A 15,000-nucleotide genomic window follows, 5' to 3' on the forward strand; every position below is an offset into this window, starting at 1 on the left:
TGCCCTGGGACTAAAGGCTTACCTCAGGCCGCAGAGAGACCCCGGGCTGCGGGTTCAAACCCGGACTTCCCTGACTCAGGCCCAGCCAGGAGCAGGGGCCCCCACCGACACGAACGTCTGCCTCCCTGCCCCCGTTCGGGTCTTGCCACCTTGGATCTCACCGGAAGGCCCTGAACCGGCTCGGCTTGGGGGGAGCTGCCATTCTGGCCGTGAAGCTTTACGGCCGGCAGCGGGGCCTAAACGCGGCCGCCAGTGCGCGGCTCCGTTATTTATTCCTGCAGTTTGGAAAGCCTCACACAAAATGATTTACTGCAAATGGGCCTGTTTGTTGGAGAAAGTGGGGGCAGTGAGGGGAGGGAGGGATAGAACCCTTTCAATTAAAACAAGCTGTCTTTGGGAAAAGATTTAAGCTACAGGGAGAAGGAGGCAACAGCTTCTGTGGCTAGGAGACCTTTTAAGCCTGTAGTGAGAAAGGCCCACGATGAAGAAGGGGACGATATTTGGGGAAGAAATCCCAGTTTTCTCCCTCAGAATCTGATGCGTTTCCCCGGGCGTAGCTGGGGCTAAGGGCCGAACACCTTCCAGGGACAGGGCGCTCACTTCCCAACGATTCGGGACGTCTTTGGAAGTCACACGGTCGGATGGGGAGACCCCGAGTGTCGGGGGTAATGATGGTGACTGCATGGTGACGATGATGATGATGGCGGGGTCCTCCCTCCCTCCCTCGGCTCTTGGCGTGGAAGTGAGCAGGTGCCAGTTGTCCGGTCCTCTGGCCCCATCGGAGGGCAGCTCACCTGGAGGCCCCGTGCCAGGCCTGGGGGCCTGTTTTAGGGACAGTGTTGCTAAAGTGGAGAGAGACCCAAGGAGGGAGGGACGGAGCCTTGAGCCTTCCTGAAGACTCGGAATGAGGAGTGCTCCGGGAGAAGAGAAGGCTCAGGGGGCCCTCCACTCATTTAAGGGCTGTCACCTACCTGACACAAGTCCTGTTCCTCTTGGGCCCAGAGGGCACAGAGGGAAAGAGCCCAGTCAGAGTCGACCCTCCTGGGGGGTAGAGCCGGTGGAGTGGGCGGCGGGCGGCCCCTTCCAGCCTCAGGTTCTGTGAGCACTTCCCGCTGGCTGTGGGCTGCTGGGCCCAGGCCTGGCCAAGCTGGGCAGCCCTGGCCCCCTCCACGGCTTCTCCTCTCCTGTAAAATCTCTTTCAAAAAGGTTCCTTAACAAGAGAACTCTCAGACATGAAGCTGGGGCGGAACGTGGCTCGGACCTTCATGGACTACTATCGCCTGAACCCCATCGTGGAGAAAGTGTCCTACCCCGTGCCCAGGGTCAGGTAAGGAGCACGGTGGGGGGACCTGGTGTGCTCCGACCTGGGAGTCAGGTCCTGTACTAAGAGGCCCAGGAAGGGGATACCCCCTCAAGGAGCTCGCAGTCAACTGGGGGAGACCTTCCAGGGCTCCCAAGTGTCGGGGTAATAACGATAACTGCCACTGTGACGATGATGGTGGTGGTGAGAACGGCGCCCTTCGGCCCTCCCCAGGCTCTTGGGAGGGGGAGAGGGTCTTGAAAATAAATGTTAGAACAAGGATTTGCAAAGTGAATGCTGAAAACTATCTTTGTATGTTTCAAAAATAAAAAGCTATTATTAACAATAAAATAAAAGGAGGGGAGGCAAGAAAAAAAGAAAAGCGTTGTGGGGTGGGAGGTAGCGCGGCACACTTCTGGGCTCAGCAGAACTGGATGCAGATCTGGCTTCTTTTGCTGACAACCTGTGTGACCTTGAGCAAATTAGAACAGCCTCAGTTTGCTCATCTGAGAAATGAGTTGGAGAAGGGGGTCCCTGGGGTGCTCTCCAGCCCCCTGTACCCCCCCGGTCTCAGCTTCTTCACCTGTGCAGTGGGGGGTTGGGCTCCTTGGTCTCCCGAGACCACACTAGTGCTTTCAGATCCCCTGCCAGCTCAGCCTCTGGAGGCCAGGCCAGAATCCTCCGCTCTTTCCCCAAGTCTGGCGGCACGGGGCACCGGGGCTGGTCCTGACTTCTGCTGAGACTCTGCCCCCCTCCCCTGCCCCCCAAGCAGCAAATTGTAAAAACTGCTTAAACTGAGATAACCCCAACCTCTGGCCTCCCATTCAAGATGGTCCCAACAGGGAATGAGGAGAGTCTGGGGTGGCCCGTTCGTGAGGAAGCCCCGGGGTTGACTCTTCAATCCTCCCTTCCTTTCTCAAGGTTTACCAACTGCTTTCTTGAACGCTCTGTTCTCGAATCGCCCCAAGAAACAAGCTAGTCCGGAGTCTACGGGCATTTTCTTTCCTTTTCTGAAGGAGAATTTCTCCAGTCTTGCAGTATCTCTCCCATATCCCATCCGCTTATTGTTTTAGAACTCACCGTGCTCCTCATCTGGACCACAGCTCATCAAGGATATCTGGGTGCTTCTCACCTCCTCCTTCCTCTCCCTGGATACCCCCCCTCCGTTATTCACTTTTGTCCTGATGTTACCAGCACAAAGGTCCTTCTTGACCTACAAGACAGAAGGAAAAAATGAGCAGCATTTCCTTCTTCTTGTTGTCATCATCTCATCCTCTCTCCATTCATCCTCCTTTCCCCTCCCAATATAGAGTTTTCTTAACCCCTCGAAATCATTTTGTTGTCCTTAACTTCCTGGACTAGTCCCGCACCTCCTTCTGAGCATCAGGAGCTGTAATACAATTTTAATGCAATTTTTTTGGTCAGTTAATAAGCATTAATTTTTTTCTTCTTTTCCACCTTTGGAAAAAATGAAAAGAAAAACAAACTCCTGTAATATATATGCAATAATTAATCAAAACAGATTTTTCCATTGGCCCTGCATAAAAATAAATGTTTCATCCTGTACTCACACTCCATTATCTTTCTGCCTGGAGTGATTAACACGCTTTATTGCTGGACCTCTGGAATTGTCGTTCATTAGATTGGTAAGCCTTGTTCTAAATATTTACTTCAATTGAGGCATGGTACATTTTGCTTCAGACTCTGGGTAAATCGTTGTGTTCCTCACAAAGAGTACATTGTTAAATTCAGTTTTCTCACTTATCCTCTTCCATTTTATGGTTGAGTTCATCCCATTCACACCACAGTTATGACTATTAATTGTGGATTTCTCTTTTGTATGCTATCATGCTTTTTATTCTCTTGTTTTCCCTCCCCTTTTTTATAAATTTTATAATGAAAAAGCATGTGCTCAGCTCTAAGGATTTAGATTTGTGGCGATCAGTTTCCATTGTCGCCTTTTTATCCTGAGCGGGGAAATCTAAGCAAAAGTCACTGACCCATCTTTCCAGCCCAGGCCAGCAAAAAAGACAGAGAGCTCTATGGACATTTCAATGCATGGAATAATTCATGTTCTAGGACCAACTTTGGCTTTCTGTATTCCACCTTTGAAGTCGGTTATTCCGCCAGCATCAGTTAAATGTTGACAATGTGGATTTTATTGAGCACAGATGTGACATGATCAGACTGCCTCTTCAGGAAGATCATTTGGACTTAAGTGCGAGGTGGTCGGCAGGTGGAAGGGCGTGAGGCAGGGAGCTCAGTCCCCGGGCTATTTCACTAGTCAAGGAGTGAGAGGACGAGGGTGAAGACTTAGATCCATGCGATGCTGTTTCAGAAGAGAGGAGGGAAAGAGTGAGAGATGTTATGGAGGTACATGTGAGGAGCTCAGCACTATTGAATATGTGGGATGAGTGCAGGGAAATTGAAGAGGACCCTAGGTTTGGGGCCTGGGTGATGGAGGATGGTCTCCACGATGCTTCTGAGTGCGACCCTATTTGCAGCCCATTGTTCCTAGCGCATCCAGAAGTCAGGTTTGGGCTCCTTGTGTCATTCTTTTCTCTCTGATTTGTCCCCCTTTATAGGAAGGAAAAATCACCTCCCTTCAAGTACTCACATGTTCGGGCCCAGACCAGCTCCCACTCAGCCCTCAAAGGAGATAAGAAGAGCTCTTTCAATCACAAAGACCACTCCCAATCTTCATAAAGCCCCAGAGGATGCGGGCAGGGGTCGGGAGAGGGGCCCCCTTGGAGCCACAGAGGCGAGAACGTCTCAAGGGAGCGTCCGGAGGGAGAAGCTCCCCTTCATTTCCCACTTGAGGAGTTCTGAAATGATAAGTAGCCTGGAAAGAAAGGGGGGGAGTGGGTGGGGGGTGGAGAAAGGACACAGACATTCCTCTATTGATCCACATATTGGCCAACCAAAAAGAGAGCTACATCCGGACCCGAGGAAGGGGCGTGTGCATGTATATGCTCACACACGTGTGTGTTTATATACATATACACAGGTACTTATTACAGGGACACATACGCACACGTACATATGCCCCATAAGCATACACTGAAAAATGACGGGATCACGGGCCTCATTCAGACTTGACACAAGCCAGATTGCGGCCGCATTTGGACGAACATGGCGGGGCTGACTTCTGACGTTCCCTTTCACTGATAATGGATTGGATGCAGACCCTGAGCCCATTTGCTGCTAAGCCAGTAGAATGCAGATGATATTTTCTGTAGTTTCCCAGAGCTGCCCACAGAAATCTCTTTCTCTCCCCAATGTTCAGTTCTGTAGCCATGAGAGGATGGATCGGCCCAGAGGTTCTGGTTCCCGCTCCTGTCTCATCCCTACAGGCAAGAGCAGCCGAGGCCCTTCTCAGAGCCCGCCCAGCTGCCTCCGCCTGCCTCCCCTCCCAGCTCCCCGGTCGGCTAGCCTAGCGTGGCAAGAGGGGCTGGGCTGGGGCGTTTCTCTCGCCCCATAGGACCCCCCTTTCCTTCCAGAGCTCCCCAAGTTGCCTATGTTGCTACGAATTGTTAGTTTCTTCAGCAGAGAGAGCTGTTTCCTTCTGCGGGGAGAACCTTAGCATGAAGCCCCCCCCCCCCCCAGCAGATGCTTCCCTGGAAGCTGCCCCCGAGACTCCTCATTTGAGAGGCCGGCTGCAGCCTCCGAGATCGGGGGCCGCTTCCCACGGGTCTCCTTCTCCACTCCTCTATCCCCGGATATGCTGAGGTCAGTGCCCAGCCTTACCCAGATGGGGCCTGGCAGCGGCGCCCACGCCCATAGCCCATCGGTCATGTTTCATGGCAGATTCCGGCGTGGGGGAGGTGATGGTTACCGGAAAAAGCTGGAGAGGAGAAGGGCCGTCCTTCCCCCATTCCCCGCCCGGGCCACGTTTGAAGGAGAGCGATGAATGACAATTTAAAAAATAAACGCGAAGCCCCTTCTCCGTCCTCCTTCCCAAGGTGGCAGGGGTTAAGTGGCGGGTGTTTTTTCTGCAAGGGAAAGTGCCTTAGTATGATGAATGTGGCCTGAGCGGCTGCTGGCGGCTCCCTGTCTGGGTAAGCAGCGCGATGAGTAATTGTGACAGCCGATAATTAAAATGACCTCACCGAGACACGGATTAGGAGAAGTGCCAGCGAGCGGTGGGGATGGGGAACAGGTCCTTTGAATTCATGCTGCATCCGCGGACAGCTCCTGTTGGGCCTGCGTCCCTAGGTTTCTGTTGAAGATGTTGTTCAAAGTTAGTTCTAGAAATGGAGAGAGAAATTTCTTTTATGTGTTTTCCTCTTGCATGATGGTCTTTAAATATTGATGTTGAGAGTCCTGTGTTTGTGGGCTCAAAAACACCTGGCTGTGTGTACAACCCACCTGGGGGGGCCTTGTCCTGGAGGAAGTCGAAATAAAGCCATTTGTGCACCAGCCGACTCGCTGTGAAGGTTCTTCCTTCATCTCCTCCTTACGTTGTTTGTTAGCCCATCAGTTCCTCCGCTCGCATGTAGTCAGCCCCCCTAACAAAGGGATGCCTTCCAACTTTCAGACCCGCTCCGAGTATCGGGCTGGGTTCAGAGGACCACATTCCGCCACGGGTGCTGGTTAACTGGAGCACCCAGGATGTGGGAGAGGAGGCTTTGCACCCACCCATCCTCCCATCGGCCCAGCTGGCCGTCCTCTCATCCGGCACCCACCTGGCTGCTCATTTCCAGTCATTATTTACCGTGTTCTGCACTAAATGCCGGGGAGACTGGAGACGGACATGACATGCCCTGCCCTCGAGAAGCTTTTAGTCTAGTTGTAATAGGATCCGACAAAGGAAATGAGTGTACTGTATTAGCTAAAAGGAGGGGATTCTGGGGAACGGGACCGCCGTCTCCGAGCACTGGAAAGGCTGTCACCTAAGTCGGGAGGATCCTGGAGATGAAGGTGAGGAGGATGCTGTCGTGGAGGTTCCACCGAAGGAGCTTTCTCCAGATTGGAGCCAAAGGGCTGAAGGCAGAATATTTCTCCCATTTCCGGGATCCCAAGTCCAGCCTTGGCCCCCTTTAATCACAAGAACCCCCCCCCTCTGGACATTTCGTTCTCTCCACACATGTAAATGGCGCCCCAGCTTTGGGCCCTGACCTCCCAGGCCCCGGGCAAACTCACCTTTTCAGTGGCAGAAGGCAGACCTGCAGGTCCCACTGCACCCGCTCCAGCTCAGAACCTGCCTCGGGTATCAGGTCCAACTGGAGCTTGGGGCCCAAGGCTTCCCTGAGTGGGAAGAAGCCCCCAGTCCACCCCGGATCTGGAGGTCCCCACAGCGTCCTCGGCCCCTGGAGGTCACACCTTCGCCCTACCCTCAGGCCCAGCCCGGCCCAATTCCCTTGTGTGTCCTGAGGCTCGCCTTGTGCCCCAGCCCGGGGGGAGCTGGCCCGACATCCCGAGCACTCCCTCTCCCCACGGCTCCGGCCCTGTTTTGTGCTCAGAGAGGAGCCTGGGACTGTTACCTCTATGGGTCTAGTGACAGCCAAGACAGTGGAGGAGAACTCAGAGGTGGGTCCAAGCTCCCTGGCTGTCTGAGCTGCGGTGCCGTGGAGGGACCAGAGAGCTGGGTCTGAGTCCTGACCCTGTCGACAACGGCGTGACTTCGATCAAGTGGCTTTCCTTCTCTGCAAAATGGGTGTAATAGTCCCGTCCTCCCCGCCTGACGGGAGTACTGTGTCATGAGAAAGGTGAGTTAACTTGTAACAAGCCATGGAATAGGAGCTTGTTGTATATCAGCTCAGAGCCCAGCGATCCCCAGTGACCTCCAGTGTTCTCCTCAAGCCGGGAGATTCGTGGGGAGGTCCCAGCCTTGGGGAGACCCCGATGAGGCATGTGACTTCTCCTGCCCCTTCCCCAAAGACCCGGTCCCGTTCCTGGCAGCTGCTGTCAGACCATGTCATTTACGGTAACAGCTGTCTGCCTGCAGGGCCCGGGGCCTGAAACATGATAAATATTTGATGCTGGTTATGAAGAGATGGCAACTGGAGAGGCGCGGGACCACTTTGATCCACCGTTTCTCCGTGGTGCCCCTGGTCTGGCCGTGGACTTCTCTTTCCCCACTCCCACCTGGTGCCCACCCACCGGCCCTGAAGGGAGCTCTAGAGGCCGGAAGCAGGCTGTCCCCGCTCAGGGGAAACGCCCTAAGTGTGTGTTGGGGGGAGCCAGGAGCAGGCAGTGAGCAGGGGAGGCTCCTTAGAAGGCTGATGAAGATAGGAAGGAATGGCTCCTGCCTCTTGCTGTCTTTTTTTTTTTTTTTTTTTTAATATAAAGCAATTTTCAAAACACATGCATAGATAATTAGATAATTTTCGACATTAACCCTCGCAAAACCTTGTGTTCGAAATTTTTTGCTTTCTCCTTTTCTCCCACCCCCTCCCTCAGACAGGAAGTAATCCAATATAGATTAAACACATGGAGTTCTTCTATACATATACATATTTCTACACATATTTCGGCAATTATCACGCTGCACAAGAAAAATCAGATCAAAAAGGAAAAACATAAAAAAAATTATTGACAACGAAAAGGTGAAAATGCTGTTTTGTGATCCACACTCATTTCCCATAGTCCTCTCTGGGTGCAGATGGCTCTCTCCATCACAAGTCTATTGGAACTGGCCTGGATCATCTCATTGCTGAAAAAAGCCACTTCCATCAGAATTGATCATCACATAGTCTTGTACAGTCATCTCTGGTTCTGCTCATTTCCCTCAGCACCAGCTCCTGTCAGTCTCTCCAGGCCTCTCTGAAGTCCTCCTGCTGGTCTTTTCTTACAAAGCAATAATATTCCGTTGTTCTGTAAGAAATGACCAGCAGGAGGAATACAGAGAAGCCTGGAGAGACTGACAGGAGCTGGTGCTGAGGGAAATGAGCAGGACCAGGAGATCATTATACACGGCAACAACAACAATACTGTATGATGATCGATTCTGATGGGCGTGGCCCTCCCCAACAATGAGATGAACCAAATCAGCTCCAATAGAGCAGTAAGGAACTGAGCCAGCTCCACCCAGAGAAAGAACTCTGGGAGATGATGATGAACCACAACATAGAATTCCCAATCCCTCTAATTTTGTCCGCCTGCATTTTGGATTTCCTTCACAGGCTAATTGTACACTATTTCAAAGTCCGATTCTTTTTGTACAGCAAAATAACTGTATGGACATGTATCATATATTGTATTTAATTTATACTCTAGCATATTTGACATGTATTGGACAACCTGCCTTCTGGTGGGGGGGGAGGGGGAAAATTGGAACAAGGAGTTTGGCAATTGTCAATGTTGTAAAATTACCCATGCATATATCTGGTAAATAAAAAGTATTAATTAAAAAATATTCCATAACATTCGTATCCCATACCTTATTCAGCCATTCCCCCACTGACGGGCATCCACTCAGTCTCCAGTTCCTTGCCACTACAAAAGGGCTGCCACAAACACTTTGTACATGGGGTCCCTTCCCCTTTTTTAGGATCTCTTTGGGGTACAGGCCCAACCTGCCTCTTGCTAGCCTACACAATACTTGCAGCAGCAGCTTCCTCAACGACTCCCCAGACTCCTCTCACTTGTTAACTCGTACTTGCCAAAGCTTTTTGTGAAATTACTGAGAAAACACTGGCAAAGAATCTGGGCTCTAGTCTCAGCTCTGCCCCAGCCCTCCTGGGCCTCAGTTTCCCTGTCTTTAAAGCTGAGCATGGTGGGTGGTATGAAGGGGCCTCCTCGCTGAAAGTCTGTGACTGAGGAGATGGGACGGCAGCCAAATGAAGATTGATGAGGGGAGCAGAGGGCCAGGGCTGCCGAGAGCCGCCTCAGAACAGGACTTGGAAGGACAAAGAGAAAACCGCGAGACGGAAAAGCCCAAAGTGTCCTGGAGGGCTGGTTGTCAGAATGGATTTCTCAGTTCATTTCATGGAGTCTCCGATGTCAACCAGTAAATTGACCTGTATTTTCTAGAGCCCTATCACTGAAACACAGAATTTCTGAGTTATCAGGGACCTTGAGAGTTTTTGAGTCTTCCTAGACAGGAACAGCGAGCTCTCCTCAGCTGGGTTCTGAGCCCAAACTTCTCCTGACCTGTTGACTCATCAGTCTGTCCCAGGGGGCCAGCTTCCTCCTCTCTTGGTAACGAGGGGAGCACAACAATTTACATGAACAACTCAAGTGGGGGCACTTCCTGGCTGCGCCCCTTTTCTTGCTAACATCACGGTGGATGTTTGGGGTGGGGAGGATAAGAGGGCTGATCAGCTGATGTTCCCCCAGTCCGTATGATAGTTACAGATGGCAAGGTGCTAAACTAAGGGAAAAAGAGCAGATAATCCCAGAAAGCAAAGGGGCGGCCCACAAACATGGCCAGGTAACAAGGCCTTACACTCTGCTACCTCAGCTCTGACGAGGTGAAATTGGAGGTTTTGCACAAACAAAATTAATGCAGCCAGGATAGCCTATCAGTAAACATTTATTAAGTTCCTACAGTGTGCCAACCACTGTGCTAAAATCTGGGGCCACAAAAGAGGGAAAAGACAATACCAAAGCATTCTCTGTAAAAAGATAAATATCTTCATGTCAGATTTCTCTAAAAAGGATTTGCTATTTGAGATTTATGGGAAGCATAGGCACTTTCCTATGTGTGTAGCATAACCTGAAACTATTCCCTAAGAGATCCCTGACCAAGGGATATGAATATTCTGTTCTCAAAAGAATTACAAAATGTTAACTATTATATGATAAAATGCTCCAAATCACTAATTATAATAGAAATGCAAATCAAAAGACAAATGACAGAAGATGGGGATAGTTAACACTGGAGGGATCATGGGAAAACAGGTATTCTAGTGCATTATTGGTGGAGCTATAGTTTGGTTTGCAATCATTCTGGAAAGCAATTTGAAATTATGTCTATAATGTGGCTAATATGTCCATACCCCTTTATTTTAATTCAATTTTATTTTATTTTCAGTTCCAAATTCTCTTCCTCCATCACTCAGTGAGAAGACAAGAAAACCAAAACCCATTGCAAATATATATATAATTATGCAAAGCATATTTCCACAAGAAAAATAAGGAGAAGAAAATATATTCATTTTGTACATGTTTAACATATATTGGATTACTTGCTGTTTAGGGGAGGGGGATGAGAGGAAGGGAGGGAGAAAAAATTTGGAGCACAAGGTTTTGTAAGGGTGAATGTTGAGAACCATCTTTGCATACGTTTTTAAAACAAAAAGCTATTATTTTTAAAAAGGAAAAAAAGAAAATATATTCGTGTCTGGAGTAGGTAGTATATCTCATAAGTCTTTTGGAAATGTGGTTGGTCATTGTGTTAATCAGTGCTATCAATGTTTCTTATCTTTACAATTTGGGGGTTTTGTATAAATTGATTTTTTGATTCTACTCATTTCAACTTGCACCAATTTATACAATTTTTTGTATATACATATTATACCATTTTTATGAAGTCACCCCATTCATTATTTCTTACAGCATAAATAGTATTCCATTGATTCATAACTTGTTCAGCCATTTCCTGATTGATGGATGTCTCCTCTGTCTCCAATTCTTTGCCACCACAAAAGAGCTGGGAGAAATATTTTTGTGCGTATGAGTCATTTTCCTCTATCTTGGATTTCTTTTGGACTTAGTTCCAAATTTCTTTCCAGAACAGGAGGATTTAGTTCACTGCTTCATCCACAATTCATTGAATTACCTGTTTTCCCACCTCTCTTCTGGCTTTTGTCACTTTCCCTTTTTTGTCATCTTAACCAATCTAATAAGTATGAGGTGGTATCCCAGAGTTGTTCTCATCTGCATTTCTCTAATTATTAGTGATTTAGAATATTTTTCATATGGCTATGAATAACTTTTTTGTTTGTTTGTTTGAAAACTGCCTCTTCATATCCTTTGTTCATACCGTTTGGCCCAAAGATTCTACTGCTAGATATCTACCTCCAAAAGGTCATTAGCAAAGGGAACGGTTCCAAAAGTACCAAGACCTTTTATGGCAACAAAGTAAATAGCAATAAGTTGCAGAATGGTTGAATAAATTATGGTTTGTGAATTTAATGCAAGAAACGATGAATAAGAATAATTCGAAGATGGGAAGACTTTGGTCAAGGAAGTTATCAGAACCTAGAAAACAATATACATGATAACGACCACGATGGAGTAAAAAAGAACAACCCTCACAAAACAATTGAAATAAATGTTGGTCAGTTATAGAACTGGCCCCATTAAAGAGACAGCAGAAGATATCTCTCCTTCCTTCCCCCCTCCCTCCTTCTATGAAGAAATGGGGCATCCACAAATGTGAAATATTGCATATAAGATAAGAATTTTTCAATATATATTTATCAATTTCCCATTCTCCCTCTTTTTTTCTTAAAAAATTCTTTACGACACAGGGTAGATCTCAAGGAAAGGGTGGGGGAAAGGATCCAGGGAAAATATAGGTAGTATAAAAAGAAAGAAAAATCAATAAAATTTATTTCAAGGAAAAAAGCTCTCTGACTCTCCTTTAGGAAATATTTTCTCCTTGATAGAATTAGAGGGGAAGCTGGCTCTTATCTGGCAGAAAATTGACCGCACCTCTGTTTATTTTTAAATACTTGTTGGCTAAGCTCTGTAGTCAGAGGAGACCGGAAACAGCTTGGTGGATTATGGCCCCTTCCCCAGCAGTGGCAGTGGACAGCCCCCTCCTAATATGGCTTCCCATTACATCCACTGATACAGCCAACCATTGAGTGATAATTAATGATAAAAGAGTGTCTAAAACTCCCCAGATCCTTTTCAACACAACGGTTCTCTAGGAAGAGATATTTTGTACTTGTGGGGGTAGACATTTTTGAACTCAGGTGCAAAACTTTGCATTTATCTTTATTAAATTTGATTTTATTAAATTGGGGAAGGAATACGCTTAAGAAAGGCACTGAGAAGTTGCAAGGAAGCCAGAGCATCATAGATCTGGCACTGGGCAGCCTTGGAAGGGACACTGAGTCCGAAGCTCTGCTTTTGCAGCTGAAGCTTAAGGGGGTTAGGATTCACCTGTGGTTCACCCAGGTCGTAAGCCTCAGAGGTGGGTTCCCTGGAGAGTGCAGGGTCTTGAGCCCATTCCACATGAGAATTAAAACACATTACGCTTGTGTTTTGTTTTCTTACTCATTTTCTTTCCTTTTTGATCTTATTTTTCTTATGCAGCAAGAGAATTGTGCAAATTTGTTTACATATATTGGATTTAACATATATTTTAACATGTGTAACATATATTGCCATCTGGGGAGGGGGTGGGGGGAAGGAGGGGAAAATCTGAAGCACAAGGCTATGCAAGGGTTAATGTTGACAAATTATCCCTGTGTATGTTTTGAAAATAAAAAGCTTTAAATTAAAAAAGAGAGAGAATTAGAACTTTTGGCCCAGAGGAAGGAAGCGTGAAGCCGGCTTGGAGACTTGCAAAGACCATCTTGGGGCTAGGTCAGGTGTGCCTGACCCCAGAGACAGGAGCAGGAGCAATGGCGTTGGGGATGGGGGGGTGGATGACAAAGACTGGACAGTCCCTTCCTGGAGGATTTGGAGATGATTTTTAATCAGGCAGGAGTTTTTGTCCTTAATTTCAGTGACCACAGGTCTCCGGGAGTGACGGCTTGATCCACCTGTGAACTGGATCTAAATGAGGCAGAGTTGCCCAGAGCCCTCAGACTGGCTGGCGAGCTGGAGGGGTGTCTGTCCCAAGCCCGAGGAATGGGCAGTAAGGGCGGCCATGAGCTGTAAGTCCCTCAGGGACCGTGGGCCCTAGAGAGGAGTCTAGAAGGCGCCAAGGTCACCGACTGCCTCCCAGGCCGCCGGTCACCGTGGACTCTGATGACTCTGGAAGGGTGAGTGGGAGGTCTCAGGGCAACCTGCCCGCTCTTTGCTATTGTTCCTCCTTTGACTTTTCACTGGGAATGGTGGTGAAGGATAATCATAGCCACTGCCCCACAGAGGTTGTTGTGAGGATCAAATCACTGCAATCAGAGACCTTTGTAAGTCCTGTAGTGTCTACCTTAAATATCTTCTTCACTAAATGTCAGTTATTCTCGCTGATATTTAATGTAACTGGTTTCTTTTTAAATCATTTTCCAGTTGTATCTGACTCTTTATGACCTCATTCGGGGTTTCCTTGGCAGAAATGCTGCAGTGGTTTTACATTTCCTTCTGCAGCTCATTTTACAGATGGGGAAACTGAGGCCAGAATCTTCTAGACATTAGCCCCAAGCCTTAAATCTTTCACGTTTGTGGGTCGGTTTTGGTCTCTCCCCCCCAACACACACACTGGATTGTCATTGAGATGAAAATCCCTGGACCTTCCCGAAGCAGGTCTCTTTTTGCTTTCACGCTGGTGTCTCTGTCTCTGAAAAGTAGCTTCCTTCTCTCTGTTCAGCAGAACCAAGATGGCTTCAGATGCCAAGAAAAGGCCCCGGCTCCCTTCCGGAGTTTTAACTTTGCCCTGCTTACAGTCTTAGTCCTTTGGGGCAAGGAGTTCTCAGGGCAATATTCTTTCCAAAATATAAACCCACAAATTTATTGTCAAAAGGGACCTTAGAGCGAATGGAATCCAACCTCTGACAAGTGGATAGATTGAATTATTTGCCCCGAGTCACCCACCTAGTGAGTATCTGAGGTAAGATTTGAACCCAGTTCCTCCTGGCTTCAGACCCCAGGACCTATCTAATACCTTTTGCTGCCTTTCCTCAATTGTTCTCTCATACCCAAAGGTCCAAAAGTGTAATAGATGACCTTAGTTCCCACGCTCAAGTTCCTCAAGAGGAGTCTGGATGATGGAGGGGCGGGAAGGAAGGATGATGTGCAGGTTCAGATCAGATTAGATGCATACTTCTGGCTCACTCTGAGATTCTGCTCCTCAAACTTTGAAACACACGATCACAGACAGATTTAGCTATTTGCGACAACCCCATGAGAGGAAATGCTATTGTTATTCCCATTTTACAGGTGGGAAAACTGAGACTGAGAGACTTAAACCACTTAAAAGTGACTTAAAGTCATCTTGAAGACTGAGTCCCTTGAACAAAGTGACGTGCTCAGGGTCATAGGTAACCATCAGAGATAGGAGATGAGCAGTGCTAGGCTTTCCTGATCTCCAGTCTGATGCTGCCCACTGTGCCGGGCGGATGCCCCGAGGAGAGCCGTGTGAGTGCTGTGGGCCCCTGCAGACTGAAGGAGTCCGGGCACTTTCAGGGGGGTCCTTTCCTTTTCTAGGCTCTCACTGACCAGCCCTTTAGTCACCCGCCCTAGGACTTCAGGAGCAGTCAAGCTCCCCGAGCCCCATCCGCAGGCTGTGGCCTCTTCCCTTTGGGGAATCCGGGGGTTCCTGCTCTTCTTTGGTCTGGGATCTCTCCCGCTCTTCAGCAAGCACGGACCCAGGTCCCGGATCCCGAAGATGCCGGTTCTCTTGGTCCCGCGTGATGTGGGCCTGCAGGCCCAAACTCCTTAAGCATATCGAGGTCGCCTCTCAGCGTCTCCTCCTCGGCTTTAGCACCCGCTCCTCCTTCGCTTGCTTCCCATTTTCCTTGGCTGAGAAAACAGAGTCGAAATAAACATTTGGCTCAGGCTTATTGCGAGCATCCATTATCATCATCCCACGCCGTGCCCAGGAGCAGTCCCTGCCCTTCTTGGGTCCTCCTCTCTGCCCT

At 48.6% G+C, this 15,000-nt stretch overlaps 1 protein-coding gene across 1 annotated transcript in view; it reads left to right on the forward strand.

The window, feature by feature from the left end:
* Positions 1–5,715, forward strand: part of AGBL4 (AGBL carboxypeptidase 4) — a 726,120-nt gene extending 720,405 nt beyond the window's left edge. The window contains 3 exon segments of the mRNA XM_074264643.1: positions 80–252; positions 1,207–1,327; positions 3,886–5,715. Of these exon segments, the coding sequence (XP_074120744.1) occupies positions 80–252; positions 1,207–1,327; positions 3,886–4,006 (415 nt within the window). The 3' untranslated portion in view covers positions 4,007–5,715.
* The last annotated feature ends 9,285 nt before the right edge of the window (positions 5,716–15,000 follow it).

The sequence above is a fragment of the Sminthopsis crassicaudata genome, chromosome 4 (genome assembly GCF_048593235.1).
Source record: "Sminthopsis crassicaudata isolate SCR6 chromosome 4, ASM4859323v1, whole genome shotgun sequence".
NCBI lineage: Eukaryota > Metazoa > Chordata > Mammalia > Dasyuromorphia > Dasyuridae > Sminthopsis > Sminthopsis crassicaudata.